Source organism: Pyrgilauda ruficollis, unplaced genomic scaffold, assembly GCF_017590135.1.
Source record: "Pyrgilauda ruficollis isolate IOZ18807 unplaced genomic scaffold, ASM1759013v1 scaffold62, whole genome shotgun sequence".
Lineage (NCBI taxonomy): Eukaryota > Metazoa > Chordata > Aves > Passeriformes > Passeridae > Pyrgilauda > Pyrgilauda ruficollis.
In genome coordinates, this window is record NW_024527933.1 from 3,262,339 (window position 1) to 3,277,338 (window position 15,000).

General features: G+C 52.8%; 1 protein-coding gene across 5 annotated transcripts in view; it reads left to right on the forward strand.

The window, feature by feature from the left end:
* The window catches only part of PBX3 (PBX homeobox 3), a 100,716-nt gene that overhangs the window by 79,952 nt on the left and 5,764 nt on the right, over positions 1–15,000 (forward strand). For all 5 annotated transcript variants that reach the window (XM_041483940.1, XM_041483941.1, XM_041483938.1 and 2 more), the window contains 4 exons: positions 1,724–1,965; positions 5,821–6,011; positions 7,729–7,864; positions 14,211–14,376. In XM_041483940.1, coding sequence (XP_041339874.1) covers positions 1,724–1,965; positions 5,821–6,011; positions 7,729–7,864; positions 14,211–14,376 — 735 coding nt within the window. The remainder of the gene's footprint in view (positions 1–1,723; positions 1,966–5,820; positions 6,012–7,728; positions 7,865–14,210; positions 14,377–15,000) is intronic.

Here is a 15,000-nt window from a genome sequence, read left to right on the forward strand (position 1 = left end):
ATTAACACACAGCTTAATTCTTGTTAGAATTAGTTAATCAACTCGTGGCTTTGCCATTCAAATGAATGATGCGTCTCACTCAGGGGCAGGATAAATGTTGTGTCCCCACACACACTCTGTCATCCCTCTGCCTGCGGGGGTCCGCGCTCCGGGCGGGATGCTCTGGGCGTGGGAGCATTGTGTGGGATGGAGAGGAACGCGGCGTGCCACCCCTGTGCCAGCAGCCCCCGAGACGCGCCGCGCCGCGCCGCGTGCGACACCCCGAGCGCCTCCGTCACTGTCCTCACCCGAGCTTCCTCCTGTGGCCGGTCCTGCAGCCTCAGCGCAGCCTCAGCTCCTGCTGCTGAAGCTTGGGGGCTGCTCACTCCCTGGGTCAGGTTCATACAGAAGGGTGGGGCCTTTGGAATATTAATTTGAGCCTGGTGGATCATGTCACTTTGGATGAAACCTTCTCACTTTGGCCTGTTGATGGAAGTACATGATGCAGAAATCACTGCAATTGTACCAAATTATTTTGTTGCAGGTTTTGGCTAGGTATCTGCATTTGGGAGCAGAGTGGGACTGTGATGGGATGCTGGGAGGGAGATGAGTTCCATAGTGAAAGCAGGAATGCAGCTGAGGAATAACAGCTGGAATAGAGCACAGTAAACATGGACTGAAAGAGGGTCCAGAAGCTAAAAGGAAAAACAACAGCAGAAATCATTTATGAGGAGGGAAGGAGAGCTTGAGTGGATTAAAACCAGGATGTTATTGAACATTCTGACAGCAGAGCAGAGGAGGAGAGTGACAAACAGGGGAACAGCTCACCAAGGAAATCACCCCCGTGTTAGGGCTCTGCAGGCCAGGAGCTCTGCCAAGGCAGTGGGGCCTGGCAGACGAGGCAATGAGGGATGGGTGCAGCCCTCCCTTGGCCAGGCACCACCACCCCTGCTGCTGCAGGGACTCCCAGGTGTGGCATCACCTTCCCTGGCTGCAGCATGGGTGGCCTGAGCCGTGCCAGGGCTGTCCCCAACACGTGTGTGCCAGCTCAGGGACACGTCTGACAATGCGTGGTATCACCAGCTTGTGCCTGTGGACCTCTGAACAAGCAACAGAAATAATTTAAAGAGATGATGAGACATATTTATTATTCCCATGAAATTATATGGAATTATAGTTTTAAATGAAGGTGACAGGTTTAAATTGTGTATTTTAGAGCAAGATTAATGCCTTGTGCTTTCTTGAGTTGGAAAGTTGGCCAGTGGGGGGGTCATCTTGGGAGATGGGCTGTGTGTCCTCCTTGAGATAGTCAGTGTGGAATCCTGTGCTGTCCCCCAAGTGCAGGGAGCACCCTGCTGGTGCCCAGGTCCATGCCTGGCAGCTGTGTGTTGCTGGCACATCTGGCACAGCCTACTCAGGTACTGTTCCTGCTGTGTATGGCAGCAGAGAGGGTCCCGTGGCACTGCTGGACTGTGTCTGGTGGGGCTGGCTGGTGTGCTGGGGCAGGGCTGGGGCAGGGCTGTGCCCGTGGGGTGCAGGGGCAGGGCAGGGGCAGGGCTGTGCCCCTGGGGTGCTGGGGCAGGGCTGGGGCAGGGCTGTGCCCCTGGGGCGCAGGGGCAGGGCTGTGCCCGTGGCCCCCGGGCAGGGGGTGTCACAGAGGGCAGGCGGTCAGCGAGCGGGCAGCGAGCGGGCAGATGCAGAAGTACTGACTGTGTTTTCTCTTGTTCTCTCTTTTCTGCCCAAGGTTTGAGCATCCGAGGAGCCCAGGAGGAAGACCCTCCCGATCCTCAGCTAATGAGACTAGACAATATGCTTCTGGCAGAAGGAGTCTCAGGTCCGGAGAAAGGTGGGGGATCGGCGGCAGCAGCTGCAGCCGCAGCAGCCTCTGGAGGGTCTTCAGATAACTCTATTGAACACTCAGATTACAGAGCCAAATTGACCCAGATCAGACAAATCTATCACACAGAGCTGGAGAAATATGAACAGGTCAGACATCAGCCTCTCAGTTGTTCGTGTACCTGACACTGCTCTCCTCTGCTTGCCAGTGCCCACCACTGCCCACTCTGGACCACAACCCTTCCTCCCCTTCCCCAGCCCTCTGCCCAGAGACAGCCACGATGCGAGTCTGTTGTCTGTTGAGCTCCAAGGAGCTGCTGGCTGGAGCCAGGACGCATGTCTTGCATGTCTGAGTGTTTTCTGTTGTCTGTAACTGCACAAGAGCAGCACCCAAGCCCGTGTTTCTCCCCTTTGCCCAGCCCAGAGAAGGCAGAGAGGAGGAGAGATGTCTGTCACTCCGTGCCACCCTCTGCCCTGATGAGGTCTCACACAGAGGTCTGGCAAGTTGGGGAGCACAGGCAGACAAGGGCTGCTTTGGCCATCTCAGCCCACAGGAGCAGGTGGCAGGATACTCTGGCACGAGACTTGGCCACGGCAGGTCAGCTGGAGCAGGCTGGAAGAGAGTGGGCAGTGAGGCGTCAGCAGAGCACCTGGCCCAGGCTTGGGGACAGGAACTAGGGAAATCCTGCTTCAGGCAGATTGCAGCACAGTGCCTTTGTTTGGAGTGAAGAGCATGCTGCAGAGACCTGTGGGTTTGTGTTCACCACTGGGACCTGGTGACCCCACACATCGGCCACGCCGCTGGCACTGAGAATTGCCACACGCTGCCAGGTGCCAGCAGCACCGTGTGACTCAGGTGCCAGTGGCACTGCCTGGTCTGTGCTGTCTCTTCCACTGTGTTGTTCAAGTGGAGGACAAATAACTGAGCAAACACCTGTCAGGGTCTTTGTGCAAAGGTGCTGTTCTCCCCTGACCCCCAGGGCCCAGCAGTCCTGCGTGGAGCCCCGAGCCCCGCCGGGTGCAGCGCTGGGACAGGGGTGGCTGTGGCATTAACGTGGCTGGTACAGGCACAGCACACAGGCTGCAGGCAGATCTGGGCCACGGAGGCAGCAGCTCGGTGCTTGCAGCCGATTTCTGGCAAACATCCTTGGACTCTAATAAGTTTAATGATGTGGGGGAAGCAGGAGCATTTTTTGCCCTGTAGCTCCATTTACAAAGGTTTCGGCTGAAATCTCACAGCCATCCGTCCACACCACAGGAAATTTTGGAGGATGCTCAAATGCTGCTGGAGCAGGAGAGAGAGGTAGAGCTGAGGATGAGACATGCATGCTTCCCCACGGATCCTGACACCCAGCCACGTCTGCTCAACAGACATATGATGATTTCCCCAGCCTGGCAGCAAACTGTCTCCTGCTGTTTTGTCTCACTGCAGTGCCCGAGAGGCAGCCAGGCCTTGGCATCTCAGCCTCTGGCGCCACAGGTTCTGGGAGGCAGGAGCCCTCCTGCAGCGGGGAGCCCGCGTTGGCACCTGCCCGCAGCGTGAGCCGCTCCCGCCATCCTGCCCGGATGGAACGGCAGCAGGAACCAGAGCGCCTTCCTGGAGACGCTTTCCAGGCAGAGTTTGATCCTGATATTTGTTGCCAGTCAGGGGAATGCACTCAGGGAAAAAAAAAAAAAAAAAAAAAAAAAAAAAAAAAAAAAAAAAAAAGGAAAGAGAAATGGAAAGTGTGTCACGCCATCACCCAGCGCTCCTCGCCGGGCGCCGGGAGAAATGGCCGCGCACAGGCAGCGCCTTCCATAATTTACAGCCCCTATAACAGAGATGACATATTGAAAGCTATCTGCTGTAATTACACTGAAATACATTTTTTGCTGTAGGCAAAAGTACTGTAAGGGTCCCAGGCCTTCTGGAACAGCTGGGAACCCACTTCCCAAGTTCACACATGTCTCCTGAATTCACCCCGAATTGGGGTGAGGTGTGAGCTCAGAAGCCACCACCAGCCTCACAGAGCACTGGCTGCCAGCCTGCCCCTCAACATTGTTTTGGGCCATTTCCTCTCTTTTTCCTGTGCACTCGTGATGAAGCACTGAGGCAGCAGGAGCATCCCTGCTCCTACAAGGTTTCTGAGCAGGTTAACAAGGCCATCACTTATAACCTGACATTATTAATAATGTCTCGGGCACCAAGCAGAGGCCTGAAAAATAGTCCTGGAAAAGGGATCAAGTAGCTTGGACACTATAAATAAACAAGAGAAACAAGACAAAGCATCAGAGTCTTCTGAGCTTCCTCCCACTGTGCAGTGTGAGGCAGCTCTGCAGAGGGGAGGTGCTGGTGGAGATGAATTAAACCCAGGTTCTCCAAGCAGGTGTAGCCAAACCAAGTCTCATCAGGCAAGTTGAGTAAAGTCAGGGAAAGGTTTTTGCTTCTTGAAAGCAAGAAAATAATTTTTGCTTTTCAAACTCCAGTTTTTGATGCTAAATCTCTTATAGAAATAAGACATACCTGAAAATATTTCTAATGCAACAGTAGCCAATTTTATTGTACTTCAAAATTGAATTCCTGGGATCTGAAAGAAGGGGACTTATGGCAAACTGTGTGCCTGGAACATCCGTCCAGTGCCAAATTCTTGGGTTCAGCTGTATTTTGGAACAATCAGAGCTGCTGCCTTTTGGTGCCCGTGTCCCCCTCCCTTCTGTGCCCCATTTCCCGGGTGAGCCAAAGCTGGTGTCATCAGTCCTGCTGGTCAGAGGGCTGGGCCTCAACTTCTGCATGCTCGGGTTGTGCCCTGATGAAAGAAAGAATGTGGGAAGTGAGGGTGAGAAATGTCCAGGTCCTTCCCTGGAGCTCGGGCAGTCCTGGCACAGCCGGGCTGGCAGGCGCCGGGCGCAGCAGCGGGCTCGGCACCGGGGCTCGCCGAGCGCCGCCTCCACCGGGCGCTGCAAGGATGTAAATTAGCCTGTAATTTACTTTCAGTAGTGTAAAGAAAAAAAATCACTTTGCCTGAAGTGTATGCATCTTTCTTAAGGGTGTACCCAGATTTTAATTATCTAAATGTAAATACTTAACGAATTTTACTTAGAGTAATGAGCTAAAGTGCACACTACATAAATGAGATGTTCTAATTAATCATGTATGAACTACTGGTTTAAAGAAAAGCTATGTGAATTCTGCGAATGTTGGGCTATTGCCAAATTGCTAATCAGCATTTGCATTCATAGATGGCTTCACTTAATAAGTTGTGAGACGTTCAGCAAATGTTATAGGAAATTATGAGTTTTTAGATGCATAAACTTTTCACTTTTAACTCCTTCCATCACATAATCTGTTGAAATGTTGGAGAATCCTTGAAAATGTGGTTGTCAGACATATTACGTACATATTTTGCAGCCTGGCATGACAGGGAAGAGGGGAGCTAGCAGAGTTTTTGTCAGGTTCCAGCCTGCAAAGGGAAGTCAGCACAGCAGGATGTGTGGAGGCTCGGACCAGGGGGATCCTGGTGGTGGCTCAGTCTGAAGTTGATACCAACATGTCACAGTCTGGGAGTGGTGATGGAGGCTCCCTGTGCCTTCCCTCAGTGCCCTGGCCACACAGCGTGGGCCAGGCTGGGGCACAGTGCCACTGAAACCACCCAGAAAGGTCCCTGGGTGCTGCAGGGGGTACCCAGGCACAGGGCTCGGGGTATTGCCCCCCTGGCTGTGAGGAGTGCAGGTCCCCACTCCCACCCTGCCCTGCCTGAGCTGCACAGGGGCTGGTCCCACTGCTCCTCTCCACAGGGGTCTGGCTGGGAATGGGGAAAGGGATGAGCAGGCAGGAGCTCACTGGGCTCCCCTGGCTGCCCCAGGACAGCTGCAGGTCTCCTGGACAGGGTGGGATCCTGTGGCCACACGCATGGGCCATGTGAGGGTCCCCCAGCCCTCAGTGCTGCCTTCCCCAACAGCCAGGTCGGAGCTTGTGTCCTTGTGGGACAGCACAAACCCACATCTGAGCCTCTTCTTCCTCCACAGGCGTGTAATGAATTTACCACTCATGTAATGAACCTCCTCAGAGAACAGAGCCGGACACGTCCCATTTCTCCCAAGGAGATTGAAAGGATGGTGGGCATCATTCATCGAAAATTCAGCTCCATCCAGATGCAGCTCAAACAAAGCACTTGTGAAGCAGTAATGATTCTAAGATCAAGGTTCCTTGATGCCAGGTAAGGCAGAGGCAAGTGCCCCTGTCTCTTTTTGGGGGGAAGCAGTATTTCTGGGCAGCCCAGGAGAGCCTGGCCATACTGGGGGTGGTGTCCCGTGTCAGCAGGGATGGGTGGAGAGACTGCTCTGTCCCAACAAAAACCTTCAGCCACAGCTGCTGTGGAAGGGACCCCCTCACAGTAGGCTTTCAGAAGCAACAAGGTATTTTCTCAAATTTTAGTGCAAAGACTGGGCTTGTTTTCCCCACCCTGGGCACCTGCACCACTGTTGGAGCTCAACGCCTGTCCCCAGGACCACGGCAGCCTGAGTGGGCTGCTTGCTCCACAGGCTGCCAGGAGGTGGGCAGACAGGGGTTAGGAGGGGGGTTTAGGCACAGTCAGAATTGTTTTGAAGCCTGATGAGGTGGGAGAGTGATCCCCAGCCCGTCCCCTTCCCAGGGCCCTGTCTGCAGAGCAGGACCTGGTGGAAAAGGGAGGAGCAGCCGGCACCACACGGAGCCTCCCTCCTCCAGCAGCTCACGCTTCACACCTGAAAGCTGTGAGGAGCTAAACAAGACCAAAATAATGTTATTAACAAGGAGGTCACTGGCAGGTGTGGGAAATCAGGGTAATTGCAGGCAGTTGGAGGAGATGTCTATGGAGAGCTCCAGGAACGCAAAGGTAGAGCCTGCAGATGTACATTTTAAAGTGATTTCTTTAAAAAGGAGGAAGGTAAATAAGGCAAAATGAGCGGAAGCATAGTAATGAGATAAACAGAGCTCCAGGGAGGGAGCCTGCCTGCTCCAGGACACAGTGCAGTTAGCAGCACCGTGATACTCGGCGAGAGCGCGCTGGGGATTGCGCTCGGCTGCCGGCTGGCCTGGGGCGCCGGCGGTGATTGCAGCAGCCCTGGGGGAAGGAGCTCCAAGGAAATGTTTAACTGGAGCCTTCCAGAGCGTGCTGTAAAGGAGCGCAGCCGCTGGCACGGAGGGATGGCACTGCAGCTGTGCAGGCGCTGCCACCGTAACCCACGTGCGAGCCCGCGGCGAGGGCTGCGGCTCCTGGAGCTCGTGGGGTGCTCTCTGCAAGGTGACACCCGTGGGGCCTGTCCCGTGTGGGCCAGCGCCTGGGCCCCGGGCAGCCCACGGCAGGACGGGGCACAGATGGGTCTCGCTCACAAAGCCCTGAAATCCACTTGCTGTTGGAAGCCAATTAGCTCAAGGAGGCCATGTGAGGACACAGCAGCACGGCCGCCCCGTCCTGTTTAGCATCCCCACCCCGGGAGCTGTGCAGGGGCCCAGCTGACCGGTGCTGAAGGGAAGGAGGGGAAGGAGGTCTGCCAGGCTGGCACAGGGGGGCTAGGAGCTCTGGGCCGGGCTGTGTACCCAGCAGTGGAGGAGCCACAAGGGAGGCGGCTGGCTCAGCACCTGCCTCACCATTTCTGCCGCTGCAGGTGAACACGGCCTGCGCTCCCGTGGGGTGAGCCCTGCGGGGAGGTGGGGGTGTGAAGCAGAGGCAGAGTCCAGAGCCCTGGGGCTGGGTGCAGGACGTGGTGTTGCTGCTGCTGCTCCCTGCCACGGTGTCGGGGAGCCCAGAGGGATCAGGGTGCCAGGACAGCTCTGCTGTGTTGTTCTGTGCTGCAGCAGAGGCTTTGAAATGAACACTGCTGCTCCCCATCCAACCCTGCCCGGGACCTGCTGGCATCTGGAGCAACAGTGGTGTTTTCCTTTTCTCATTTCAGACGGAAAAGGCGTAACTTCAGTAAACAAGCCACAGAAATCTTGAACGAGTATTTTTACTCCCACCTCAGTAACCCCTACCCCAGTGAAGAAGCCAAAGAAGAGCTGGCAAAGAAATGCAGCATCACGGTATCACAGGTAAGCAGCAGGGAGGAGCCCCTGCCCCCAGAGCGTGTCAGTCCCCTGGTTCCCCTGCAATGCTGGCACCTCCCTCAGGCTCTGCGAGGTGGTTCCAGTGGAGGCAGGGGGTACAGAGCTGGGTCTGCCCAAAGCACCTCTGTCACCCCTCCGTATCTGTGTGTTGACATGAGGAGGTTTGCAGGGCTACGGGATGTGGCTGAGCTCTGCAGGAAAGGCTGCCTGCCTGTGCTGGCTGGGGCTGTGCTGGGGTACAAAGATGCTGTGCACAGAGAGGAAGATAAAAATAAAAAGGGGTAAGGTCTGCACCCCACTTCACATCAGCCTTCCCTCTGCACAGCAGTGAGGCTCCTGGCTGAGCCTTGCTCTGCACTGAATTCGTTGCAGCTGAGCAGGATTTCAGGGAAAGGATGGTTTATTGACAAATTTAGGATCTATCTTTATAGATCCAAATTTCTTTGATTGCTCAAAGTTGTTTTTCTAAGCCAATCAGAAATTCAGTTTCTAGCTATGCTGAAGTGACACAAGTGGCTTCTCTGTGACAAAACTGCATAAGGCAGATTTGCTCCTTTTACCACACGTAACAGCTGTTAGTGTGAAGCTAATGCAAGGAACCCAGCACCTCCCCAGCCAGGACTGTGCTGTCGTTGGCTGCAGCTGCTTTCCCTGTGGGCCAAAATACCTGTGCAGCTCAGACTGGCGTCTTGCAGCAGTGCTCAGGCTGAAGACACCACCGAGTTTTCCTTCACCAGGCAGCTCAAAAAGCAGAACACCTCTTGGCATTCCACGTGGCCTGTATGTTTGCTAGAAACCCCAGTTATCCTCACACAAATGTGGCTTGCACAGCCTGGGGAAGAACTTGAGCTTGTGTGGCAGGGAAGTGCCCAGCTGTCTCCAAGTTCTCCAGCCACCCTGCCCCTGTGGCGAGGGCCGGTGTGCTGGCTGCTCCCTGCTCCCTCAGCTCCCTTATCAATATTTCAGCTCCTTGAGAGGAATGGTGCCTGCGGCGCGTGTGTTAACTATTAATGATTGCAGGCTGCAGTATTGGCATGATTAGCAACGCAACCTTTAGCTTTATAATTAAGACCTGAGTTGAGATTTACTTTATAGGCCTCCATTGAATGCATGAAAAATTCAGGCACTTTATTGAAGACTTTCAAATGAAAGTATGCCCAGCTCCTCCAAATTTGGAATTGCTTGACTTTGGCTGCACCCACAGCAGCAGCCCTGGCAGAAGTGCCCCAGGGCACGTGTGTGTGCCTTGCTGTGTCCTTGCCTGTTCCTTGGCACACACAACACACGCCCCACTCCGACTGGGGTGGGAAGGGCCTGTGCTCAGTGCCAGGGAAGGTACAGGGTGGGGAGGGAGGCATCTTCTCCCAGTCCATTTACAAATAGCTGTGGTGACGGGCAGGAAGTTTTTGAGGGAAATTGCACAGCTTGTTCCCTCTCGCATTGCTCCTCCCTCGCCCTTGGCATCACACAAGCACTGCAGCCCGTGGTGGCTGCTGGGCTGCTCTCCCGTGCCCTCAGGCATCCCTGCGGCTGCTGGGGATGCTGGGACCAGCCAAACAGCCTGAGAGCACAGGGCACTGTGCTCTGCAGCCTTAATCTTGCTGCTGGTTTCAGTCCTTGGCACGAGATGCTTTGTGGCAATTCCTTCGGTAAGCGGCGTCCAGAAATCTTCAGCGTGATCCAAGGCAGCCTGCTGTATGGTTAGGAGAGGCCACGCCACCAACACCAACTTAAACCAAAAATTCTTCAGTGTTGGTTAATGAAGTGGGGCAAGATGACATGTGAAAAAGCCCACCAGACCTGCTGAAGAGCTGTTCCCTCTGCTCCCAGTGGTGAGTGCCTGGCAGGGAGGGGCTCAGTGATTCCTTGGTGTGGACAGATAAAAAGACAGATCAAGATAAGGCTGAAGTGACTGTAGGAAATGAGATGGAACATTTGAGAAGCCATAACTGATTGCTTCTAGTGCTAATAGATCTGATTTCTTTCTTAATTGGTTGTTTGATAAGATTTAATGTATATGCTGTAGAATGAAATAAAAGGCAGGCAGATGGTCCAACAACCGAGCAGTGGCAGAGAGCCTGTGACAGGAATATAGGTTTGTCTTTTTAATATTTGATACAGACATGAATTAGTTGTTTCTTGAATCCATTAGGAAGTCTGAGTGAGCGATGGGAGTAGCTGCATTGTGCCCTCCATAGCAGTGCATCCAGCAGCCTCAGCCCTGCTGGGTGACGTTTCCAGCCTGGTCCCAGGGCAGTGCTGCCCACCCAGCCTGGCACCAGGGATGCAGGGCTGGGCCCTTGGCATGGCTGGAACTACACTCTGGCAAGATGATATAAATGACTTGGAAAACTCGGGTGGATATGGCAAAGCCTGGAAATGGGGCCATGTATCATGTAATGGGAGAGGAGCATGTATGAGAGAGAGGGAGTGCCTGTGATCAGCTGGCTGCTTGAGCTCCTGATGGATCTGCTGTCACAGCTAGAGTGCATGAATACCATGGGTATTCTAATCTTTGATTTCCAAAGGCACTTCCAGAGGCTGCATGGCAGCACTGCAGGGTTAGTTGGTATTTTGTAGGTGGAATTGGGCTGAAAAGGATGTATATTTTTGAGGCCATGTAGCAGAGGAGCTCTAAGCAGGCACTAAAGAGCAGCCCCCACACACTGCTCTGGTGACTGACAGCAGAACTCAGAGGATGCAATCCAGAACTTGGAGTGAATTGAGCAGTCATTGAAACCCTGGCAGGAGCAGCATGGCAGGGGACAAGCATGACATCCAAGGAAGTGCCTGAGCTGCACCTTGCTCAGGGCTTTCATGGAAGATCTGTAAGTGTGTGTATTTTCAGCCTTGACCAAGTGTCCCTTGGACCTTGCCGTGCCTGTCACCATGCCCCATTTACCTCCTGTGCTGCAAATACCCTGGAGGGCCAAAGAGCTGGAAAAAGGAATAAATAACATTAAGGGATGGCTTTCCAAACTCTGGAGCTGTTGGCTTGCCTTTGATGAAGAGGCTTTGTCCTTTCTCTGGCTGAGCCAGGCTCCTCTGTAGCCTCTCCTAACGATGATCCCAAGTGTTTCTCTCTTGTACTGTCAGTGCTTTGTACACGCTGGGGGCAGATTCATGGCAGAACATTTTCTCCCTCAAACACTTAATTAGCGAGTGTTTTGGGTCATCCTCCCCCCAGATTAAGCTGCTGACTGGAAATCCTGCTGCCATGGCACTTTACTAAGCTGCAAAGAAAATTGTCTCCCAGAATCGTTTCATTGCAGGTGGGAGATCGATGGTTTCAGTTTTGATATCGGTGTTTAAAATAATATGTAGAGAAGGTTTTTCAAGAAAAGCATAAAGACATACTATTTATTAAGATGAACACCTCACACAATTTCATTTTTAAGAGTGCGGAAAAGGTAATTCTGGGGAAAAAAAATGTCCTTAGCAGAGAAGATTGTCGGCTGTAATTTAGAGCCACCCCATCAGCACACGTTGGAGGGAGATAAACTGTATTGTCTGTTCTCCCCTACCATGGCTGCGAGGCTGATGTTTTATACTTTTGCAGATGAGCCTCTTCCAGGGTGTCACAAACGACCATCAGTCCATCACACGGGCTGGAGAGAGGGCACAGCCAGTGCTCAGAGCGGGGCACTGCACTACAGCAATAACATTTTTCACCGCTTCAAACAAAAGAAGGATGTGGTTGACAAGGGAATATATTTAACATTGTTTTAAAGAAAGGATGCAGGAGCTGGTTTCCAGCACCCCTCTGGCTCCTTCTGCTGCTGAGTGTTTCTGTGAGCAGGTGGACAGGGAAAACTGTGGATGGAGGGGCTCTTACCCCTGGACTTCATGTGGGGAGCAAGGAAAAGAGCTGCAGCATAATGAAATAGTTCTGGAGGTAAAATTCCTGGGTTTAGATCACAGACTGTAATTGTGCAACACTGATTTTTAACATTTTCTGGTTTGTACCATGTCTTAGGTGTGGAACACAGACTGTGTGCTACAAACATGGAGACACAGTGGAAAGATTTCCACGATCCATGAATCTGTAGCTCCCCAGTTCCAGCAGCGATGCTCTTGTGTCAGCTGTGTCCTTGCCGAATGAGCACTGATTTATCCCAGGAAATCACCCACTCTGGAGACACGAGGCAGGCCTGCCCCATCCCAAATCCCACATTAGGCATCTTGATGATTTCAGTAATAATTTATTGTCTTTTTATTTAACGTTGCAATTAACATGATAAATCAGTGCAACAGTATTGTTTGAAATGTAATATACAATTAAGCCCAATTAATTAATTGGCCTTCAATGATCAGGAGGAGAAAGATGTTCATTGTTTTTTTTATGTGAAGAGATAGTTTGTTTTAATAAAAAATGTGCTGTGAGGCAGCTCACAATGGAGACAACTTCCATGTTTGGGGTGAGCACGGGGCTGGGTGAGGAGCTGGGTCCCGGCGCTGACAGGAACCCAGCCCCTGCACCCAGGACTTCCCTGGGACCATGGCAGTGCCTGCAGCACAAGCCAGGTGAGGTGTGCTCCAGGTGGGCAGGGATCTTAAATCCTGCCTGGCACAGCCTGCTGGAGCAGTGCCCTGGCCCTGTCCTGGCCAGGTCCAGCTGCCCATGTCAGCCATGCTCTCCCAGCTGCAGCCCCCGCGTGTCCCCGCGTGTCCCCGGGTGTCCCTGGGTGTCCCCACGTTCCCTGGGCTGGGGCCCGCTCTGCCCTGCACTGTGTGTCACGGGAGCACAAAGGGTCCCTGGGCAGAGGGGAGGGGGCAGTGCCTGTGGCACCCCCGGGCTGCTGCGGCTCCTGCGGCAGCCCCAGTGCCACGGCTCGTGTGAGGAGGAGTTTAACATTTCTGGATATTCATTTAGATGTGGTGTGCGGGTTAAACATAACGTACGAGCACTGCTCCTCTCATTGCTTCCAATTAAACCTTGCTTGTTAGTTTAACCTCTAGGTAATCCCATCAAACAATTGATGTCAAGGAAACACTGCCCACAGTGGCTCTGGATGAGTGGCCATTAATTTTAATTGCCTTGATATTAAAGATTAAGAAGTATTGGGACTAGCAGAATGGAAACGATCTGATGTCAAGCAAATCCACTCACTGAGGCTTCCCCAGGCTGCTGGTGATATTAAAATTTTACTGTGAGAATTAAATAAACCTTTATTAGTGATGGCTGTTGTTTGATTGGTCCAGGGGCGTGCATAAACAGAGGGGTCTCGTGCACATCCATGGACAATACAGTTGATGTGCAGAGATTCCTCAATTATGATACTGTTAATAAAGCATAATCTGATTGTACACAATAATTATTTGCTGGGTTTCATTAATGTATTATTGCTTCCCTGACTGACAAGGTGATATTAAGTGCAATATATAGAATATGGTGGAGTATTATCAGGGGAGCGGGATATATAAGGTGCCTTCCATATTACTGGTAAAGGCCAGAGGTTTTCCATTAATTGTGGTTAAACAAAAGCCTGTGCTGCATCAAATACAGCAGGATTTGACTCCTGCCTCAGCAGGATCCTGAAGTGGGTGCTGTGACAGGACCCCAGCCCCTGCTATGCCCTGTGGCTGCCTGATAACAACTGGGCTGTCACTGGTCCCTTCCCCTTCAGAGCTGGAGTTGTTCTTTTATTGTCTCTGTCGTGTTGGCCATTGTCCATGTTCCAAACTGGGTTTGTTATTTAGGAGCTCTGTTACAGCAGCTGAAGTTAAACAAAGCCCCTAAGCAAGATTGTACAAACTTCCCTGAGCGGCTCCAGGCGTGACCCCTGTGCGGGTTAATAGCCGGTGCCCTGGGAGCCACCTTGGCTTCAGTACAGCATCTTCAAAGGGACATGACAAAGTGACTTTTCAACCATTATTGATTTATATGATTCCTTTCATTTTCAGCCAACCAAACACTATTCTGTGAGTGGGCTGCCAAGGTTGTTCCAGCCCAAAAATAAAGAACAATTGCTCTCACTGCCCGCTCGCCCTCAGTCAACCGGACCTTGGTCCCCCCTGAGCAGCTTTCTGGGTCTTGCACCAGTTTTGCTGACAAATGGCCCATGGTGGTGGGGGACAATGCTGTGGTACAGCAAGCTCCGGGATACGTGCAGTCATCAGTCACTTGCTGTGCCTCAGTTTGCCAAGAGAGCAGCAGAGCCAGGGCAGCTCAGCCCCATGGTGACGTTTAACTGATCCGGGTTAGTGCTCAGTTACCTGCAGCAGGTACGGGTCGTGTTCCTGGCGTCTCAGAATGACATCTCAAAGGGATCCTGCTCTGCCCAGCCAAGCACTTTGTGTCCTTCACCCTTCCCACCTCTCTCCACTGCAGGTGTCCAACTGGTTTGGCAATAAGAGAATCAGGTACAAGAAGAACATTGGGAAGTTCCAGGAGGAAGCCAATCTCTACGCGGCAAAGACGGCCGTGACTGCAGCGCACGCCGTGGCCGCGGCTGTCCAGAACAACCAGACCAACTCCCCCACCACACCAAATTCTGGTACGTACCCGGCTGCTGCCTTCCAGCCTCCTGGAGGGCCCCGACGGCGCCTCAGCGAGCTGGGTCGGGATGAGGAGGATGCAGCTCCTTAGCAGTCCCAGTCCTGGCCCAGGGGGTAGTCCTGAGCCCGAGGATGGCCAGGCTGGACCGCGAGACCCCAGCCCTGCCGTGGGTGGTCCCAGCTGCTCCACAGCCGTGGGAGAGCGGAGTGGGGCCCCTGTAATTCCTGCAGCGGTAACGCTGCCTGCCTCTGCCTTCTGGCACCTTCTTTGTTTCTGTAGTTACTTTAAGCTTTTTCTCATTCACCGAAAAGAATGTAAAATGGGGCAGAGGTCCGAGTTTGGTTTTGTAGGACTGTTAAATTTATTGTCAAGATAACAACAAGAGGAATATTTTAGCATGCTCTAATTAGAGTTTAAACTCTGGATGGCTTGAAATGGAGTTGATGTTATAAATAGAAATCTAAGGATGGAACTTCAGTTTGGAGTTACTCTGTGACATGTTCTGCTGCAGGTCTCACTGGTGTGCTGACGACATTTTGCAAGTCTGAGCACTGCATTAGTCAGGGAGTGTGTGAGGGAGGCATTGCTCTTTTGGGCTCCAGGGGCAAAGGTTGCCACAAGC